Source organism: Notolepis coatsorum (genome assembly GCF_963971535.1).
Source record: "Notolepis coatsorum genome assembly, chromosome: 6".
Lineage (NCBI taxonomy): Eukaryota > Metazoa > Chordata > Actinopteri > Aulopiformes > Paralepididae > Notolepis > Notolepis coatsorum.
This window is the reverse complement of record NC_140170.1, coordinates 161,657,016-161,673,197: the sequence shown is the minus strand read 5'-3', so window position 1 is coordinate 161,673,197 and position 16,182 is coordinate 161,657,016. Positions and strand designations below refer to the sequence as shown.

The 16,182-nt window shown below is 43.0% G+C and overlaps 1 protein-coding gene across 1 annotated transcript in view; it reads left to right on the top strand.

Moving 5' to 3' along the window:
• Positions 1-342: 342 nt before the first annotated feature.
• taf4a (TAF4A RNA polymerase II, TATA box binding protein (TBP)-associated factor) overlaps positions 343-16,182 on the top strand; it is a 55,846-nt gene continuing 40,006 nt past the window's right edge. The window contains exons 1-3 of the mRNA XM_084315976.1: positions 343-1,642; positions 7,243-7,376; positions 7,782-7,895. Of these exons, the coding sequence (XP_084172102.1) occupies positions 802-1,642; positions 7,243-7,376; positions 7,782-7,895 (1,089 nt within the window). The 5' untranslated portion in view covers positions 343-801. The remainder of the gene's footprint in view (positions 1,643-7,242; positions 7,377-7,781; positions 7,896-16,182) is intronic.

Genomic DNA, 16,182 nt, shown 5'->3' with positions numbered 1-16,182 from the left:
AATTCACGGTAGCAGAGTACCGCAAACCGTATTCTCGGCGCGCCGAAGGTCGCACGGCAGAATTCTGCGGTAGGCGAGCCATCGCGGACGGGTAGAGATGGACGGTGTCGACGTGAGAGTTCGAGCGAAACATTTCCCTCTGAAATCTCCCGTCCGGTGTTGTTCCGTCTCGAGCGGCCCCCGGAATGACAGCTGAGGCCATTGGTACCGCCCTTTAAAACCGCGAAGCGACCAATCGCGGCGCTCCGGGATCCCTGTGCGGTGACGTTGCATCTGTTGTGCGCAGGCGCACGTCAGTCGGTAAGTACCTCACAAGCTCGCAGGAGTGTGAAGATGGCGGTAGGCTCCGATCTGCTGGAAGAGCTACTCTTGACTACTGAGGTGAATACAAGAGTAGTTTGTAATCTAGTAGAAGGGTCTTTAGAGGTAGATGTTTCGGGCTCCTGTCGCGGGAACCCCGGGGTTAGAAGAAGCCAGGGAGCCGTTAATCACACTGCTAGTTTCCGGGACAGGGGGGTATAGCGGGAGCTAATGTCCAGCTGGGACTTGGTCAAGAGGTGTTTTGCTAAAAGCAGGTACGCTGTACGACTAACCTTGTTTTGCTCTTTGTCTCTCAAAAGTGTACACGAAAGCAAGCACCAGAGCTGACAGAGAAACACCAAGTAGTTGTGTCATAGTTTAGCCCCATCATCACATCCAAGCCTCTTCTCCGCTTCTTCTAAACACGTTGTGTAAAGGAGGAGGAGGAGGAGGAGGAGGGTGTCATTAGAAACGAGACCCCCCGGCCGGCATGGTGCAGCTATGGATGCATCATCGGCCAGTTCGGATCCATCTGCGGGGCACGACCGAGGCAAAGCATCCGCTGCTGCTGCCAACGATGCCAGTGTAACCCCTCTCCCCAATCACGCGGGGAGGGGAGGCTCCTTCTCCTCAACACAAACTTTGAATGGAGGTCACACCATGAACTCTCACACTTCAGGAAGCGCTGCGCCTCTCCCGGGGAGGACGGTGACAAGTGGCCCCGCCGCCGGTGCGCCTGACAGTAGCGGCGGTGCTGCTGCGGGGGTGGGGGGCGCCACGGCCGCTGTCACCGACGGACCGGGGCTGTCAAAACAAGGGCTCGCCAAAGCGCCAATGCCCCCCTCCTCCTCCAACAACAGTGTAATTCAGACGCCTTTCACGAACTCACAACACGTTGTCACTTCAGTTCAGCCCGCGGGCCAGGCAGCAGGAGGACCCGCCGCGATCACACTCATGAGGCCGCCTATGCAAACAGCGGGGTCGGGGATAACTTTTAATGGGAACAATAATGCGGCGGGACCCCCTTCTTTGGCCGCGAGTGCGCCAGTCATACAAACCACGCTTGTTGTGAACAATGGTCATCAGCCGTCCGCCGCCGTGTCTGTCAGCGCAGGGTCACACACTGTAATCAAGGCAGAGGCGCCCAAAACAATCATACAGACGGCAGCACCGCAACAGCCTCTCACACCGCTCAGCGCTCTTACTAGGACGCCGACTCCTGCTACTGGGACCGCCGGCCCGGGCGGGGTCAGGACCCTAGCGCCGCAGGGCCTACTGGCCCCGAGGCTCCCCCAGACCTCCCAGGGACAGCCCAGTATCCAGAACATCCAGCTACCCCCCGGTGAGTGGATGGTGAAACTTGTGTTGTACTTTACCCCTTCGGGTTCACACAGACATGATGACACACACACACACACACACGCACATGCACATGCACACACACACACAACGCAGCGGCAACTCACCCATCAGCATCACACTCACCACACACACACACACACACTAATTGTACATGTCAAAATACTTCCCAAAGATCAGTGAATACCACAATCGCAACACCACAGGGAGCTCCACAAATCATGTTAAACCCAGATTCGGCTCAAACAAGGGACTAAACACGTTTCGCAATTATGCCACATCAATGTGGAACGCCCTACCCAAAGCTGTAAAGGAATGTGAATCACTACCCACTTTCAAAACCACTCTCAAAGAACACCTAAGGGAGACTGCAATTCGAAACTGGCCCCTGTAAATGTCCTAACCCAACCCCCTCCAATGTACAGGAAATTACCAAGTATGGTTTTGTCAATAATCCAATGTACAGTTTTGCTTGTACAGTTGTACAGTGTTCCCCACCCACCCCTCCTACCCCCCCCCCCACCCAACCACCTCCAATGTACAGCCCCCCCACCCCACCTACCCAACCTCATCCAAAGTACAGTTTTTACGTCAAATGTATACTCTCTTTTCTGGACTCTTTTTGTATCACAAACAGTACTGTATTTGCAAATCTGGTATGTCATAAATGTATAGATGTAGCAGTACTGTCTATCTGTATGTCATGTATGTCAAATATGTCCTGATGAATTGAAAATGGGGGACCCTGATGTAAACAAGACGAAAGTCTTTCTCTGGTCTGCATCCCCTTAACAATTGTGTGTATTGAGCTGTACTGTATTGTACCCATTCTGCAATCTGTTAATAAAGTTTTCAATCAATCAATCGACCAACCCCATCAGGAGAAAGTAAGAACAGGTCAGGTTTGGCATTCAACCAGAGTGCAAATGTAGCAGTAAAGTGCAACAGCAATATACAATGTACTGTACAGGTGATTAAACTGGGTACAAAATATACAAATTAGTACTACTGAGTGTAGTGCTAATCAGATGCATACAGAGTTGTAGTATTATATGTACAGTGATACGTAAAGACGGTATGGTAGTAGTCATACTGTCCAGCTGCGTAACTAGTAAGAGTAACAGATATGTAAAACGATTATGTGCAGGTAAATACAGACAGGTGTGGATAGATATATATGTGGTGAGAATAAATATATATATATATATATATATATATATATATATATATATATATATATATATATATATATATATATATATGGTATACAGCATTTGTATACATGCTATCATACAGAGCTATGGGTTATATGCAGGTGTATAAGTAAGTATATAGAGGGGTATGCAGGTATATTCAGACGAATGTGGATATTAATATTCAATACAAGTTCTAAAATGACAGGTTTGTCCATAGCTTTTTATGTTGTATGACAGTACATGATTGTTTTATGTTACAGTCACATTATGCCAGTTTTCTAGAAGTGTTTCTCAGTTTTATTTTTCTTTAATACAATGTCTGTAAGTTAAACAGGTAGAGCTCTCCAAGTAAGGCTCCAGTATTTTGAGGGGATTTAACACCCTTTGAAGCCCTAAAAAACAATGCAGATTTATTTGGCAAATAAAAAAAACACTAACCTTTTATCTTTTACTAGTATGCACTCTGCTACTAAGTGATCTACATTGCCTGTATTATTACCTACTATGCTACTATGTACTCAAGTCTGTAGATCTCAAGTTCAAGACTGTTTGATGAACAATGTTACTTACTCTTAGCTGCCAGAGTGTGTGTATACTTTCGACAACAAATGTTAATTTCCGCATTCGAGTTTTGCACTCTGATTGGCCAGGTCATGTGACATGTGCGCCAATCGTGGGACGGCAAGTTCGGCGCCTATTTCCGGGTCTAACAGCCTGCAAACTACCTAACGCCTAGTTTATCACTGGTTAAGCTTAGGCGACTCTTTCGCAGTTGGTTAAGGTTAGAGTTTGGAATCAGGGCAGGCGTTCTATCGCCATGCTCTAAGACAAACTCTAACCTTAACCAACTTTGAAAGAGTGCCTAAGCTTAACCAGTGTAGAAACTTGCGGTCCCACGATTGGCGCACATGTCACATGACCTGGCCAATCAGAGACGCGGAAACAAACATTTGTTGTCTAAAGTATTCAGGCTGCCAGAGTTGTACCCTTCCTTGTACAGAACTTGTAAGTCGCTTTGGATAAAAGCGTCAGCTAAATTACTAAATGTAATAGGCCTACCAGGTAATCTCCTGTTAAACTGTAAACAGTCTTGCACACATTTATGTGGTTTGAGACGTATTGTTGAGATTAGTTAGTTAGTTAGTTAGTTTGTTCTCCTGAGTGGTGTCATCCAGGAGACTTACGGAAGGACGTTTTAAAATATAGCTCAGTGAAATAATGACAATTTAAAAAAGACATGATATGAAAGGGATATCGTTGGGAGCATATGGTTACACTTTTACCGTAAAGAATATGGATTTATTTTTCAAAACAAAGTATTACAACCAAATACCACTCACCATATTACAACCAAAACCTTTCACTTTAAACATTGTACACAACATCCACACAAACACTTTATTGTTTGGTCTTTTGCTGTTGTATGAAGCACAATCTCAGGAGGGTCACACAGAACTAAGCATTTCACTATAATGTACATCTACCTTATTTGTGACAAATAAAACCAAACTTGAAAACATTTAACTGTATACTAAAGAAAGACTAAACAGACTAATCAAAACTCCTTCTTGGAGCATCAATTTCAGCGAAGGATAACACAGAATATAGAGCCCAAAAGTCAGTATGGCACAGATATGTTTAGTTGTTTCTATTTTATACAAAGCCTTAATTATGGCAGGTCTTGCTCATGGGCTGCTGGAACAGATCAAGATCATTCCTTTTTGAGAAAGTTCAGGAGGACCGTTGATTCCACATCCAAAAGAACACTGAACAGCTACTTCCACCAGGCAAACAGACTATATAGTTTAGTTATAGTTTTAGCTTATAGTTTGTTTATAGCTTATTTAGTTAATAGTTAGGGCTGGACGGTATGGTCTAAAATTTATATCACGGTATAATTTGAAGCATAGACTATAACGGTATATATCACGGTATATTCATTTATCTTAAATTGTCTATATAAATGCTTCTGAAGGGTTAAAACACTGGTATGGAAGCTATTGCTGTACTCTTGTATTACTACTAGGACATATTTCACATAGTACAGAGGTATTTTAAGAACATTTATTGTGCAAAACTGCAATAGAAAAATGCAAAACCTTTTCTCAAGTCACTTCCATCTCTGAAAAACACTTTTTTCATGAAATACAATCAAATCAAGCGGCACAAAGTGAAAAAAAAAACTACAGCAGGACAGGAGGTTTCTTTCCCTCAAACAACTCAAACACAATACAACTCCAACATAACTTAACTTTAGTGTACATGTTTGACAACGTAGAGAGAGAGCGAGAGAGTGTGATGTAATAGGTTTGAGCTTCCTAAAATGCCGTAGGTGACGATGTCACACCAGGATGTCATTGTCAACACACAGCTGGAAACGAGAGCAGCCCGATGGATAAAGCGATATAAAGGAATGAATAGCCAAATAAATGTGAAGTTATCTTTGAACCTTTGTTTTCAAGCCTCATCAATATAACCCCCCATCTTTCCTCACTAATGGAACTGTGCCGCAGAGTCACATTAGAAACGTTAGCTTAGTGGCTAACGTTAGCCCCGTTGCTGTGCTAAAGCAAGTCTCCTATCAGCCTCCTTAGGCATAACAAAAAATATTGTTTGTTTCCGGTTGCCGACCGACCCTGCCGATTTAGGTGCGACCCAATATATTTTATGAGTTTAAATTTTTTTATTTTTTATTTTTTAGAATAAAGTTTCATAGAAATCTTAGTCAAACCTTTAGTATTATGATTATTAAACATGCTGGCAGAGTACATTTTAATTTAATAAAGAAATTCCCTATCCATAGTCGCCGTGGGAAAGAATAAAATAAAAAAAAAAAAAAAAATAAATTCCCTACCTACCCATGCCTTAACTGACAACCAACAGGAAACAAACAATATTTTTTTTATGCCTTAGCCAAATTGAAATGCAAAAACTATATGGCAAGGTCAGATTCAGATTCAGACAACTTTATTGGTCCCGCGTGGGGCAATTCATACCGTTTATACCGTCCACCCCTAAGTAGGGATGTCCGATATTATCGGCCGATATTGGCATAAAAATGTGATATCGGAAAATATCGGTTTTCAAAAAAATATATATATATATTATTTAATTTTTTTTTACATTTCTATAACCTTTATTTACCCAGGCAAGCAAGTAAGAACAAATTCTGATTTTATTTATTGTCAAAAGTATGCATAATGTTAATTCCACAACAAGAGATATGTAAGGGATAATGTATAGCTATGAGGTCATTGTCGCAAAATAATTGACCGACACAGAGTTTAAAATACCGAGCCGCCTCGGCGAGGTGTTTTAAACGTCAGTGAAGGTCAATTATTTTGCGACAATGATTGAGTATAGCTATACATTATCCCGCTTATTACATGGCTAACTTACTAACAATATACCTAATTCATTTTACATCGACTCGCAACACTGGTTCTGGCTCCGCTCGTCGCTCCGCCCCCTGTCATCGCCGGCAGCTTCCCCGGCAGCAGAACACCGGCAGTGGGCTTGATTGCGAACAGCTGCGCACAGCGGTCATTATTGTCCCACAGCGGTCATTATTGTCTTATAACTGACCTCTGACGCGCGCTATTGACCAATCACAAGCAAGCATTTCGGCGAATGTGAAAACGCCATGTAATAAGTAATGTTAATTACCTGAAATTATTCCGTTTTCTGGGGGGGGGGGGGGGGGGGGGGGGTAACCCTGCATGTATCGGTTGATATCGGAATGAATGAAATGAATGAAAAACTTTATTTAACAGATTGCAGAATGGGTACAATACAGTACGGCTCAATACACACAATTGTTAAGGGGATGCAGACCAGAGAAAGACGTTTGTCTTGTTTACATCAGGGTATCGGTAAAAAAGCCAATATCGAGCATCCCTACCCCTAAGTTATAGTTTGTATAGATAGAATATACCTTGTATTATGTTTACAAATCTACTAAGGTTGAAGAGCCGGGAAAAACAAGCATATCACATTTTTCTGAATGTATACATAATGAATCACTACTGTTGCTTCCCTCGGACAAACAAAGTTCAGTTGACTTAAAGGAACACGCCAACATTTTGTTAGCCTAGCTTAGCACAATGCATGGAAGCGGACATGACCGGTTAGCCTAGGCATTGTCCAACTAACACCTCTCCCGAAGGCTAACCGGTCATGTCCGCTTCCATTCATTGTGCTAAGCTAGGCTAACGTGCAGCCAGATAGCTTTCTACTGAACGCACAGAGAAAACTGGTATCTATCTTCTTGTCTCTCTCTGGAGAAGACGATAAGCTAAATGTCCCCAAATGTTGGCGTGTTCCTTTAAACCAGGGGGGCACCCTGCCCTGCGGTGTTGTCTGATTGTATCTCTGGACGTCTCTCCAGGGATGGTGCTGGTGTGCAGTGAGAGCGGCCAGCTGTTGATGATCCCCCAGCAGGCGCTGGCTCAGATGCAGGCCCAGGCTCAGGGAGCCATGGCCCCCCGGCCGGCCACTCCGACCAACGCCATCCCTGGCCAGGTAAACACCGCCGGTCTACCCTGGTGTGGCTAGCGAGGACCGTATAGATTCCTTCCCACGGCGAGGCCTCCACACTGCTCAGTCTCAAACCTCGAGTCTGGTGCCTGTCTGCGTCAAAAGGCTGCAGTGCTATCAATCAAGCCAAAGCATACTAAAGACCTGCCAGCCCATGACTAATGTGATTGTAATATGAAATGTGATGCATGTTGACACAGCTGTTTCCACATAATGCCTTTCTCAGCGCTTGGAGCGCTTGGGGGGGGGGGGGGGGGCACACAATCTGCAGTCTCTTGCGATTTATTGCAATTCCTTTTTTAATCAATTGTGGTTGATTATAGCTTTTAGAATCAGTGAATAGGTTTTCTGTGTGTTTGCGTGTCATGCTACCATTTTGTCCTTTCCAAGGCCCCTGGGACGTCCATCATCAACAGACCGGCCACGCCCACCATCATCCGTCAAGGGTCTCCGGTCTCTGCCATCTCTGCCACCACCGCACTCCACAGATCACCTGTCCTCCAGGTAATTACACTGTAATTACATAAATGAATTACATCTGTCATGTGTTTGTGTGTACGTGTTCTGTGTTTGTTCACGTAAGAGGTCAACGCAGCTGTTTCAGGACAGATCAGTGAAGCAAGACTCTCTACACGTGTAAATGGTAAATGGTGCATTTATATAGTGCTTTTATCCAAAGCGCTTTAAAAACATTTAGTTCCTCACATTCACCCATTCACTCACACATGACGGAGGCAGCCACACAAGGTGCCAACTGCCAACCTGCTCATCTGGAGTAGTTAAGGGTTAAGTGTCTTGCTCAAGGACACATCGACACGCTGCCCGGGTGGAGCGGGAATCAAACTGGGAACCTGCTGACTACCAGACGACGCTCTACCTCCTGAGCCACGTGTAGCTCTGTGACTTCAGTTCACGTTCTCAGAACAGAATGAAACCATTTTCAAATCATAGCAATGACACAACTCAAGCCATAGAAGTAGGGATGCAGCAACACTGATACTTTAGTTATCGGACACAGGGCCGACACCAGGGTACAATTGGGTATTGGGATTGTGAGAATCTGGTGATTTTCTGCATTTTTGAGATCTCTTTAACCTCTTAAGCCCGAGCCCTATTTTCTGAAAATCCGCCTAAAAATACATACCTAAGTAAATGGAAGATTGCTCCACTTGCATGTTCTTGGTATCTAGGGACATCTATGAATCTCAGGGAATGTATTCCCAGTGTCAGAAATACTGTGTCTGTTACTAGGCTTGAGTAAATTGTGATAAACCAAAGGAGAATATACATTTTCTTTCCTTTTTCCTATTTGACGGTGAATAACACCATGCTAAAAATGACCAGACATGAAAGATTCAGCACCTTCTTGAGATCACGTATACAAAAAATCGAAGCAAATTAATAAAGGGAAAATGATTAAACAGGAGATTTTGTAGAGACTGCACTGAATTCTTCCATCCGGACACATGCAATTTAAAATATGATTATAGAATATAGAATATCAGGCCTATAAATGACCTTATTATGGCCAAGTCGCACATCTATGGATCGGGCCAAATCTCCCCTTTCCAACGGCAGAGTTCAATCTGGATTTAGTATCTATCACCAGGCGTGATTCACAAACCGTGAATGAAATCTACTGTCTGTAAGTACAGTTACTTTTTTATAATGTAAATTTCTCCGCCATTCTTCATCAGATTGCAATGCCGTTTTTTGCTAAAACGTTCACAGAGAGGTAGAGAAACTAACTGCGTTAGGTTTTATGGCAATAACATTCAGGTTTGTGGGAGATAATCCAGAAAAATAAGATAAATAAAAAAGTCAATCCAGAGGCCAGATGATTGACAGGGGCTGGCATGCGCTAGGAAGTGTATATATATTTTTTTATATATTTTTTTTGAAAGCCCATCAAAAGTCCTGGGTCTCCTCTCCTCATAGGACTACAAACTCAATTCTCGTCTAGATTTCTAGAACTCATATTTCATTAACACATTGGGTGCCATGCAATGCAGTATGCCCATCTTTACCACTCTCTGCCAGTGCTGTAACCCTATGGAGTGGCTCACCTTCTTTGCAGGGCTATAACTTTTTAAATATTATAGCTATATCGAAATTACTATGGCCCATTCAACATCGGGTATCTATCGTTCTGGATGTGGGAACGTTATATTTTTCCATTCATACATTGTCGTGTTAGTACCGTCGAGAATATAAGTATGTTTTAAGACTGTATAGCAGTAATTCCTAGAATGCGCGTTATAGGCCCTGACGCGTATTATACATTATCGATTGGCGTTTCGTCCCTATACACGCTATATAAAAAATGTCATGCATATGATCGCTATACATTGTGCTCCATCATGCGTGAAGGAAAAGGGGGGGGGGGTCGTTTATGATTACTTGATTGTCACTAACGGCTTTCTTTAGTAAGACACCATACGTTGATCGGACAGATTGCAATGAAATAAATGGACAATCGAGCTGGAAATAACGTTAGATTCCTCTTACCTCTGGCCGATGCGTCTGGAGAAAAAAATTCCAATTATTTGACGTCGATCTTGTATGACGCAATAAACGCCGAAAGCATATTGATTCTTGCGTCTCGAAAGCGATCCAATGCACTCGAGGTGTGTATATTGATCCACGTAACAACATATCTCTGGCGGAGCTTTTTCCCCGATGCACCGAGCGCCACTTCCAGTTTAGAGTAGGGCTGGGCGATATAACGATAACGATAAATATCGCGATATATTTTAATAATCGATATCGAATATCGAAAAAAAAAGAAAAATCGTTTTTTTTTTTTTTTTTTTTTATAATTTTTTTTTTTTTTTTTACCTGCAACAGCGCAGTTCTAAAACCAGAGACAGTGGACAGACTTGTCTTTCTTGCCTGCAACTTAAAGTAATGGCTTTGCTTGTCCAAATGACAATACTGACCAAATTCAGATTTCTTTTTCTCTTGTCCATTTATTTTGTTTGCTTTCTAATTTAAAATACATTTTGAAACCGTCTGTACACAGTAGGCTATGTGTGCTAGCAGAACTAGACTCCAGTCACGAGTCACGGTGCACATGTGCGGTGGTTTGTCCACCAAAAAAGCGCCAAAAGATCGAAAATAAACTAGCAGAGCCAGAACTGTTCAACTCCTCTGGAGCCACAGCCAGCAGAGAAGCCGGTTTACTTTAGCTTTTAAACCAGCTGCAGCCTGAGAACTGGAGTGTGAGGGGATGTAACACTATAGATGGCGGCAATGACAAAGAATTGCTGCAAAATAAACATACATCTGTTGTTAAAAAAAAAAAAAAAAAAAATTATTTTTTTTATACTTATAACAATTCGATAATTATCGATATCGAGAAATAAAATAAAATTATCATATCGTTATCGCGATATGATTTTTTTCCATATCGCCCAGCCCTAGTTTAGAGTGGAGTGTAACTCGCCCAAAATCCACCAGGCGGCGGTATTGAGGCGTTGCAATATCAGACAGGGTCCAGCTGGCTCCCGGAGGCTTCCTGGATGAATTATGAATGCCAATAGCGAATAAAATAAATAACGATCATAACAACACGTTTTCTCGTTGGCACTCAACGCATGGCGGCCAATTGGCAATTAATGTGTTAATAACACTTTAAACCATTGGTAAACAAACGTATTGCTTAAAATATACACCTTGACTGCTGTTTTGACAGGGTTAGGGTCTTTACTCTTGGCTACATATGAAAAGAAAAATGCAACATTAATTCATACATTCTGTAGAGATGGATTTATGGCGTGATGTCATTGTGGGTCCGGTATCGGACCCCTCGGGCTTAAGAGGTTAATGGAGAAAAATGGCTTCTAAAGCATATGAAAATAATTATTTATTCAGTGACCCCAAACTAATGGTCATAGTTTTGGGTCACTGAATAGTCAATATCATACAATACTTATTTTTTTTTATCCTTTTTTTCTCCGCCTGATTTTCTATGCTTTTCCTCCCATCCCAATTTAGTTGTTATGCCAATTCCCCCCTCCCCTACCTGGTTGTTGTGCGCATGTGCCCCCTACTGGTCGGTCAAGGGAACCCTAAGGTCTACCACATGCTTCCTTCGACACATGCAGAGACAGCCAGCGGCTCTCTTTTTACCTGGCAGCGCGGACTCTCATTGGTGAAGTGTAACGCGTGGGAGGTCACGCTGCCTTCACCACTTCCTGTCTTTTGCTGTGCAGGCGCCCTGACCTGACATGTAGGAGTCGCTGTCCACAATGCCAGATTACCACCCCATCGACTTTCCTCCCGCTAACTCAGCCAAACGAGCAGGGGTGTAAAAAGTACCCATAAATTATACTTAAGTGAAAGTATGGGTACTGTCTCAAAATCTGACTCAAGTAAAAGTCAGAGTATCTGGCTAAAAACACACTTGAGTAAAAGTCAAAAAGTCCTACTTTTAAATGTACTTAAGTACTCAAAAGTAAAAGTAAATTTTTTTTAAAGGGATAGACCAGGGGTCTCAAACTCATTCCATCGTGGGCCAAGTTTTCATTTTAACTATACATTTATACAAATTTTTTAAGGCAGAGATTTCATGGGATCGGGGGAGGCAAAGGAGACACTTAATTTTATAAGAATCAGTGTTGACTGCGGCCAAAGAGAACAGTTTATGTAGATAGGGCCATGGATGCTCATCCTGTCCGTCCACGCCGTCGCCGACCGTTTCGTCCTCTTCATCACTCATTGTGGCCGTCTTCTATGGCTTGTCACTCTGACTGTCTATTCTTCTGATAGCAGGTGGTTAATCAAAGATCCCCGCTTTCTAGTCTTGCACAAGGACCAATCAGCATGGGTATGGGCGGGTTCATCTTCCATTGATGGGGATTTGATTGTCTGTCTTTAAATAAAGTTTGGACGCAGGATTAATAACGTTAACGTTAGTTCGGCCAGAGAAACAAATATACTAATTAAAATAGTTGGACCTGTGAGATTTGTACTTTGTACTTTATAGGTCTGCATTTTAAATGTAAGGAGTAAAAAGTATGTTTTTTTTCTCTGAAATGTAATGGAGTAAAAGTACAAAGTATACAAACCTAATGATACTCGAGTAAAGTACAAATCCCCCAAAACAGTACTTAAGTATTGTAACAAAGTACAATTACTCAAGTACTTTACACCCCTGCAAACGAGTTAGTATGACGGCTGGCGGAGGCAATGCTGACACCCGGATTTGAGACCGGAGTCTCTCGCATTGGTGACGAGCCCAATCTCCGCTGCGCCACCCAGCCGCCATCAATAATATCATACAATACTTTAACAAAATCAGAATTAGTGAATTAGTGAAAAAGAGGGCAATATGACCAAAAACGTTATCGCGATAAAATTATAAAATTATTTTCATATAATCCGATATCGATAATTATCGTCGATATAATGTCTGTCAAGTTTAATTAACTTCTAATATGCTGCTGCGAATGTCTCAAGTCGAGTTGATGTCGTCATCAGTCCTCGCACGTTAGCAGTTAGCCGACAACAGTGGTGTCATTTCAGTAAAAGCCAAGGTATGGCAATTAGGGAGGGTGGGGGGGGTGAAGGGGGGGATTCCCCCCCTTGGTGGATTTTTTTTTGTCAAATCAGTTGCGCAATAGTCACTTTTGGTGAGTTGTTTCTATACAATTCACTTATATGACATTTAGGTATGACACAGGACTACACAAGCATTTTTTGTATAGAAATGTGTCAACAGACTAAAGCAGGGAACCACAATATTTTGCATACAAATTATGCAAAATGTAATATCATAACTGTCTATTCTTTTTCTTGCAATTGAGCCAATTTTCCTTAGGTACGGTTTTGAGGTGTGTGTTCAACAGAATGTAGTATCAAAAACACATTCACAAAAACGATGGGTTACTGAATGCTGAACTGCACTGTTATAATCACTAAGCCATTGTAAGACCTTACAATGATAGATAAAACAGGGACACGTCCCCAAGGACTTCAAAATTGCGAGAGTAACACCCCTGCACAAAAAGGGCAGCAAATTAGACCTGGGTAACTACCGCCCTGTTTCTATCCTTACATCCATCTCGAAAGTCATGGAAAAAATAGTATACGAACAGATCGAAAAGTACCTCGCGGAAAAAAATCGAATCTACGAATTCCAATCTGGCTTCAGAACATCCCACTCCACTGACACATGCCTTCTCTACTTGAACGACCACATCAAACAAGAGGTGGACGCGGGCAAATACTGCGGCATGGTCATGCTGGACCTACAAAAGGCCTTCGACACTGTCAATCACACCATTCTGATTGACAAGCTAAAAGCAATTGGTTTTGATAGTTTATCAGTGAGCTGGATACAATCCTACCTGGAGGGGAGGGAACAGATGGTGGAAGTAAACGGTACCCTATCCCCCCCCCCTCACAGTGAGCTGTGGTGTTCCACAAGGAAGCATACTAGGACCGCTACTATTCCTAATTTATGCAAATGACATGTCGTCAGCTTGTGACTGCAACTTGTTCCTGTTTGCGGACGACTCAGCCCTGCTGGTCTCTGACAAGAACAAGTTACAGGTTGAAAAAGCCCTCAGCTCGGAACTAGGCAAAATCTGCATATGGCTCGCCGACAACAAACTATCATTACACATGGGCAAAACAGAGTCCATTCTCTTCGGTTCAAATAACAAACTCAGCAAGACCGACGGCTTCTCGGTTACAGTGGGTGACAATATTATCACAAGGAAAGATGAAATTACCTACCTGGGTTCCATCCTAGAGGCTAATCTTTCCTGTGACAAAATGGCATCCAATGTAATAAAAAAAAGTCAACCAACGAACGCGTTTCTTGTACCGGATCTCCTCTCTGGTAAACAAGAATACCCTGAAGACTCTAGCAGGAGCACTCATTCAAGGGTACTACGACTATGCTTGCACCTCATGGTACCAAAGCACCTCAAAGGCACTAAAAAACAAATTACAAACATCTCAAAACAAGCTAGTCAGACTACTACTTGACCTGACTCCTAGAACCTAGACGAAAGGGCCTACCTGGAAGAGGTAGAGAACCTGTCACAGTGGTGTCAGGAGAACTGCCTCTCCCTGAACGTCAGCAAAACAAAAGAGATGATTGTGGACTTCAGGAGGTCGGGGGTCAAGGACTACAGCCCCCTCAGCATCGACGGGGCACCAGTTGAGAGAGTGAACAGTTTCAAGTACCTCGGAGCCCACATATCCGAGGACTTGACATGGACCACACACATTGACAGTGTTGTGAAGAAGGCACGACAACGCCTCTACTTCCTCAGGCGCCTAAGGAAGTTCCAAGTCAGTCAGAAGATCCTTAGGAACTTCTACTCATGTACAATAGAGAGCATCCTGACCGGCAACATCACCTCCTGGTTTGGGAATAGCACTGCACAAGACCGTAGCAGACTACAAAGAGTGACACGTTCAGCCGAACGCACAATTAGAGGGGGGCTTCCCACCCTCCAGAACATTTACAACAAGCGGTGCAAGGGGAAGGCTAAGAGAATTATTAAGGACTCGAGCCACCCGAACAACTGCCTCTTTGAACTGCTGCCGTCAGGCAAGCGATACCGGAGTCTTATGGCGAGCACAGAAAGACTCAGAAGGAGCTTCTATCCCCAGGCCATCAGGCTGCTAAACGAACAATAATCGCTAAACGAACAATAATCACTATGCAACAACCATCAAATGCACACAGCACACACACCCACACGCACACACACACTCACTCAAACAAACAACACACTGCAGCACCCACTCTCCACACTTTAGATCACACAAACACACTTACACTTTATATTTATTGATAAAGGATTTGCACTACAACTCGTACACCGACTGTGAATTGTACCTAAACTGCACCTCGTCCATTTATGCCTTGCACTATATAGTATTGTATATTAGTACACTGCACAGTATTGTATATTGTATGGTAACTACGTCTACGAACATTGTACATATGTCTAAACTGAACACTGTGACCTCTTTTTTTTCTTCTAATTTTTACTATGTTTTTATTTCATACTTATCTTGTCATGCACAGTCTCTGGAGCGCAACAGTAAGAAGCATTTTGTACAAAAGTATTCTGTACTTCTGTATGACAACTATTAAAGAAACTTGAAACTTGAACCCACCTCACCCCTGCCCACTTTGACAACCTAGGATGGCTTAGAGTAGACGACAGAGTACAGCAACTTGCAATGGGCCTGGTCTACAAGATACACTACGCGACCAAGGTACCCATGTACATGTCAAAATACTTCCCAAAGGTCAGTGAATACCACGATCACAACACCAGAGGGAGCTCCACAAATCATGTAAAACCCAGATTCGGCTCAAACAAGGGACTAAACACGTTTGGCAATTATGCCACATCAATGTGGAACGCCCTACCTAAAGCTGTAAAGGAATGTGAATCACTACCCACTTTCAAAAACACTGTCAAAAAACACCTACGTGAGACTGCAATTCGAAACTGGCCCCTACAAATGTCCTAACCTAGTTGTACAGTAAATGACCAAGTAAGGCTTTGTCAGTATTCCAATGTACAGTGTAAAATGTGTGTGTGTCCCCTACTCAACCCCCCCCCCCCCCCCCACCTCCAATGTACAGCCCTCACCCAACCCACCCAACCCCACCCCACCCATCCAACCTCCTCCAATGTACAGTTTCTACGCCAAATGTATATACACTCCTTTTCTGGACACTTTTGTATCACAAACAGTACTGTATTTGCAAATCTGATATGTCATAAATGTATAGATGTAGCAGTACTGTCTATCT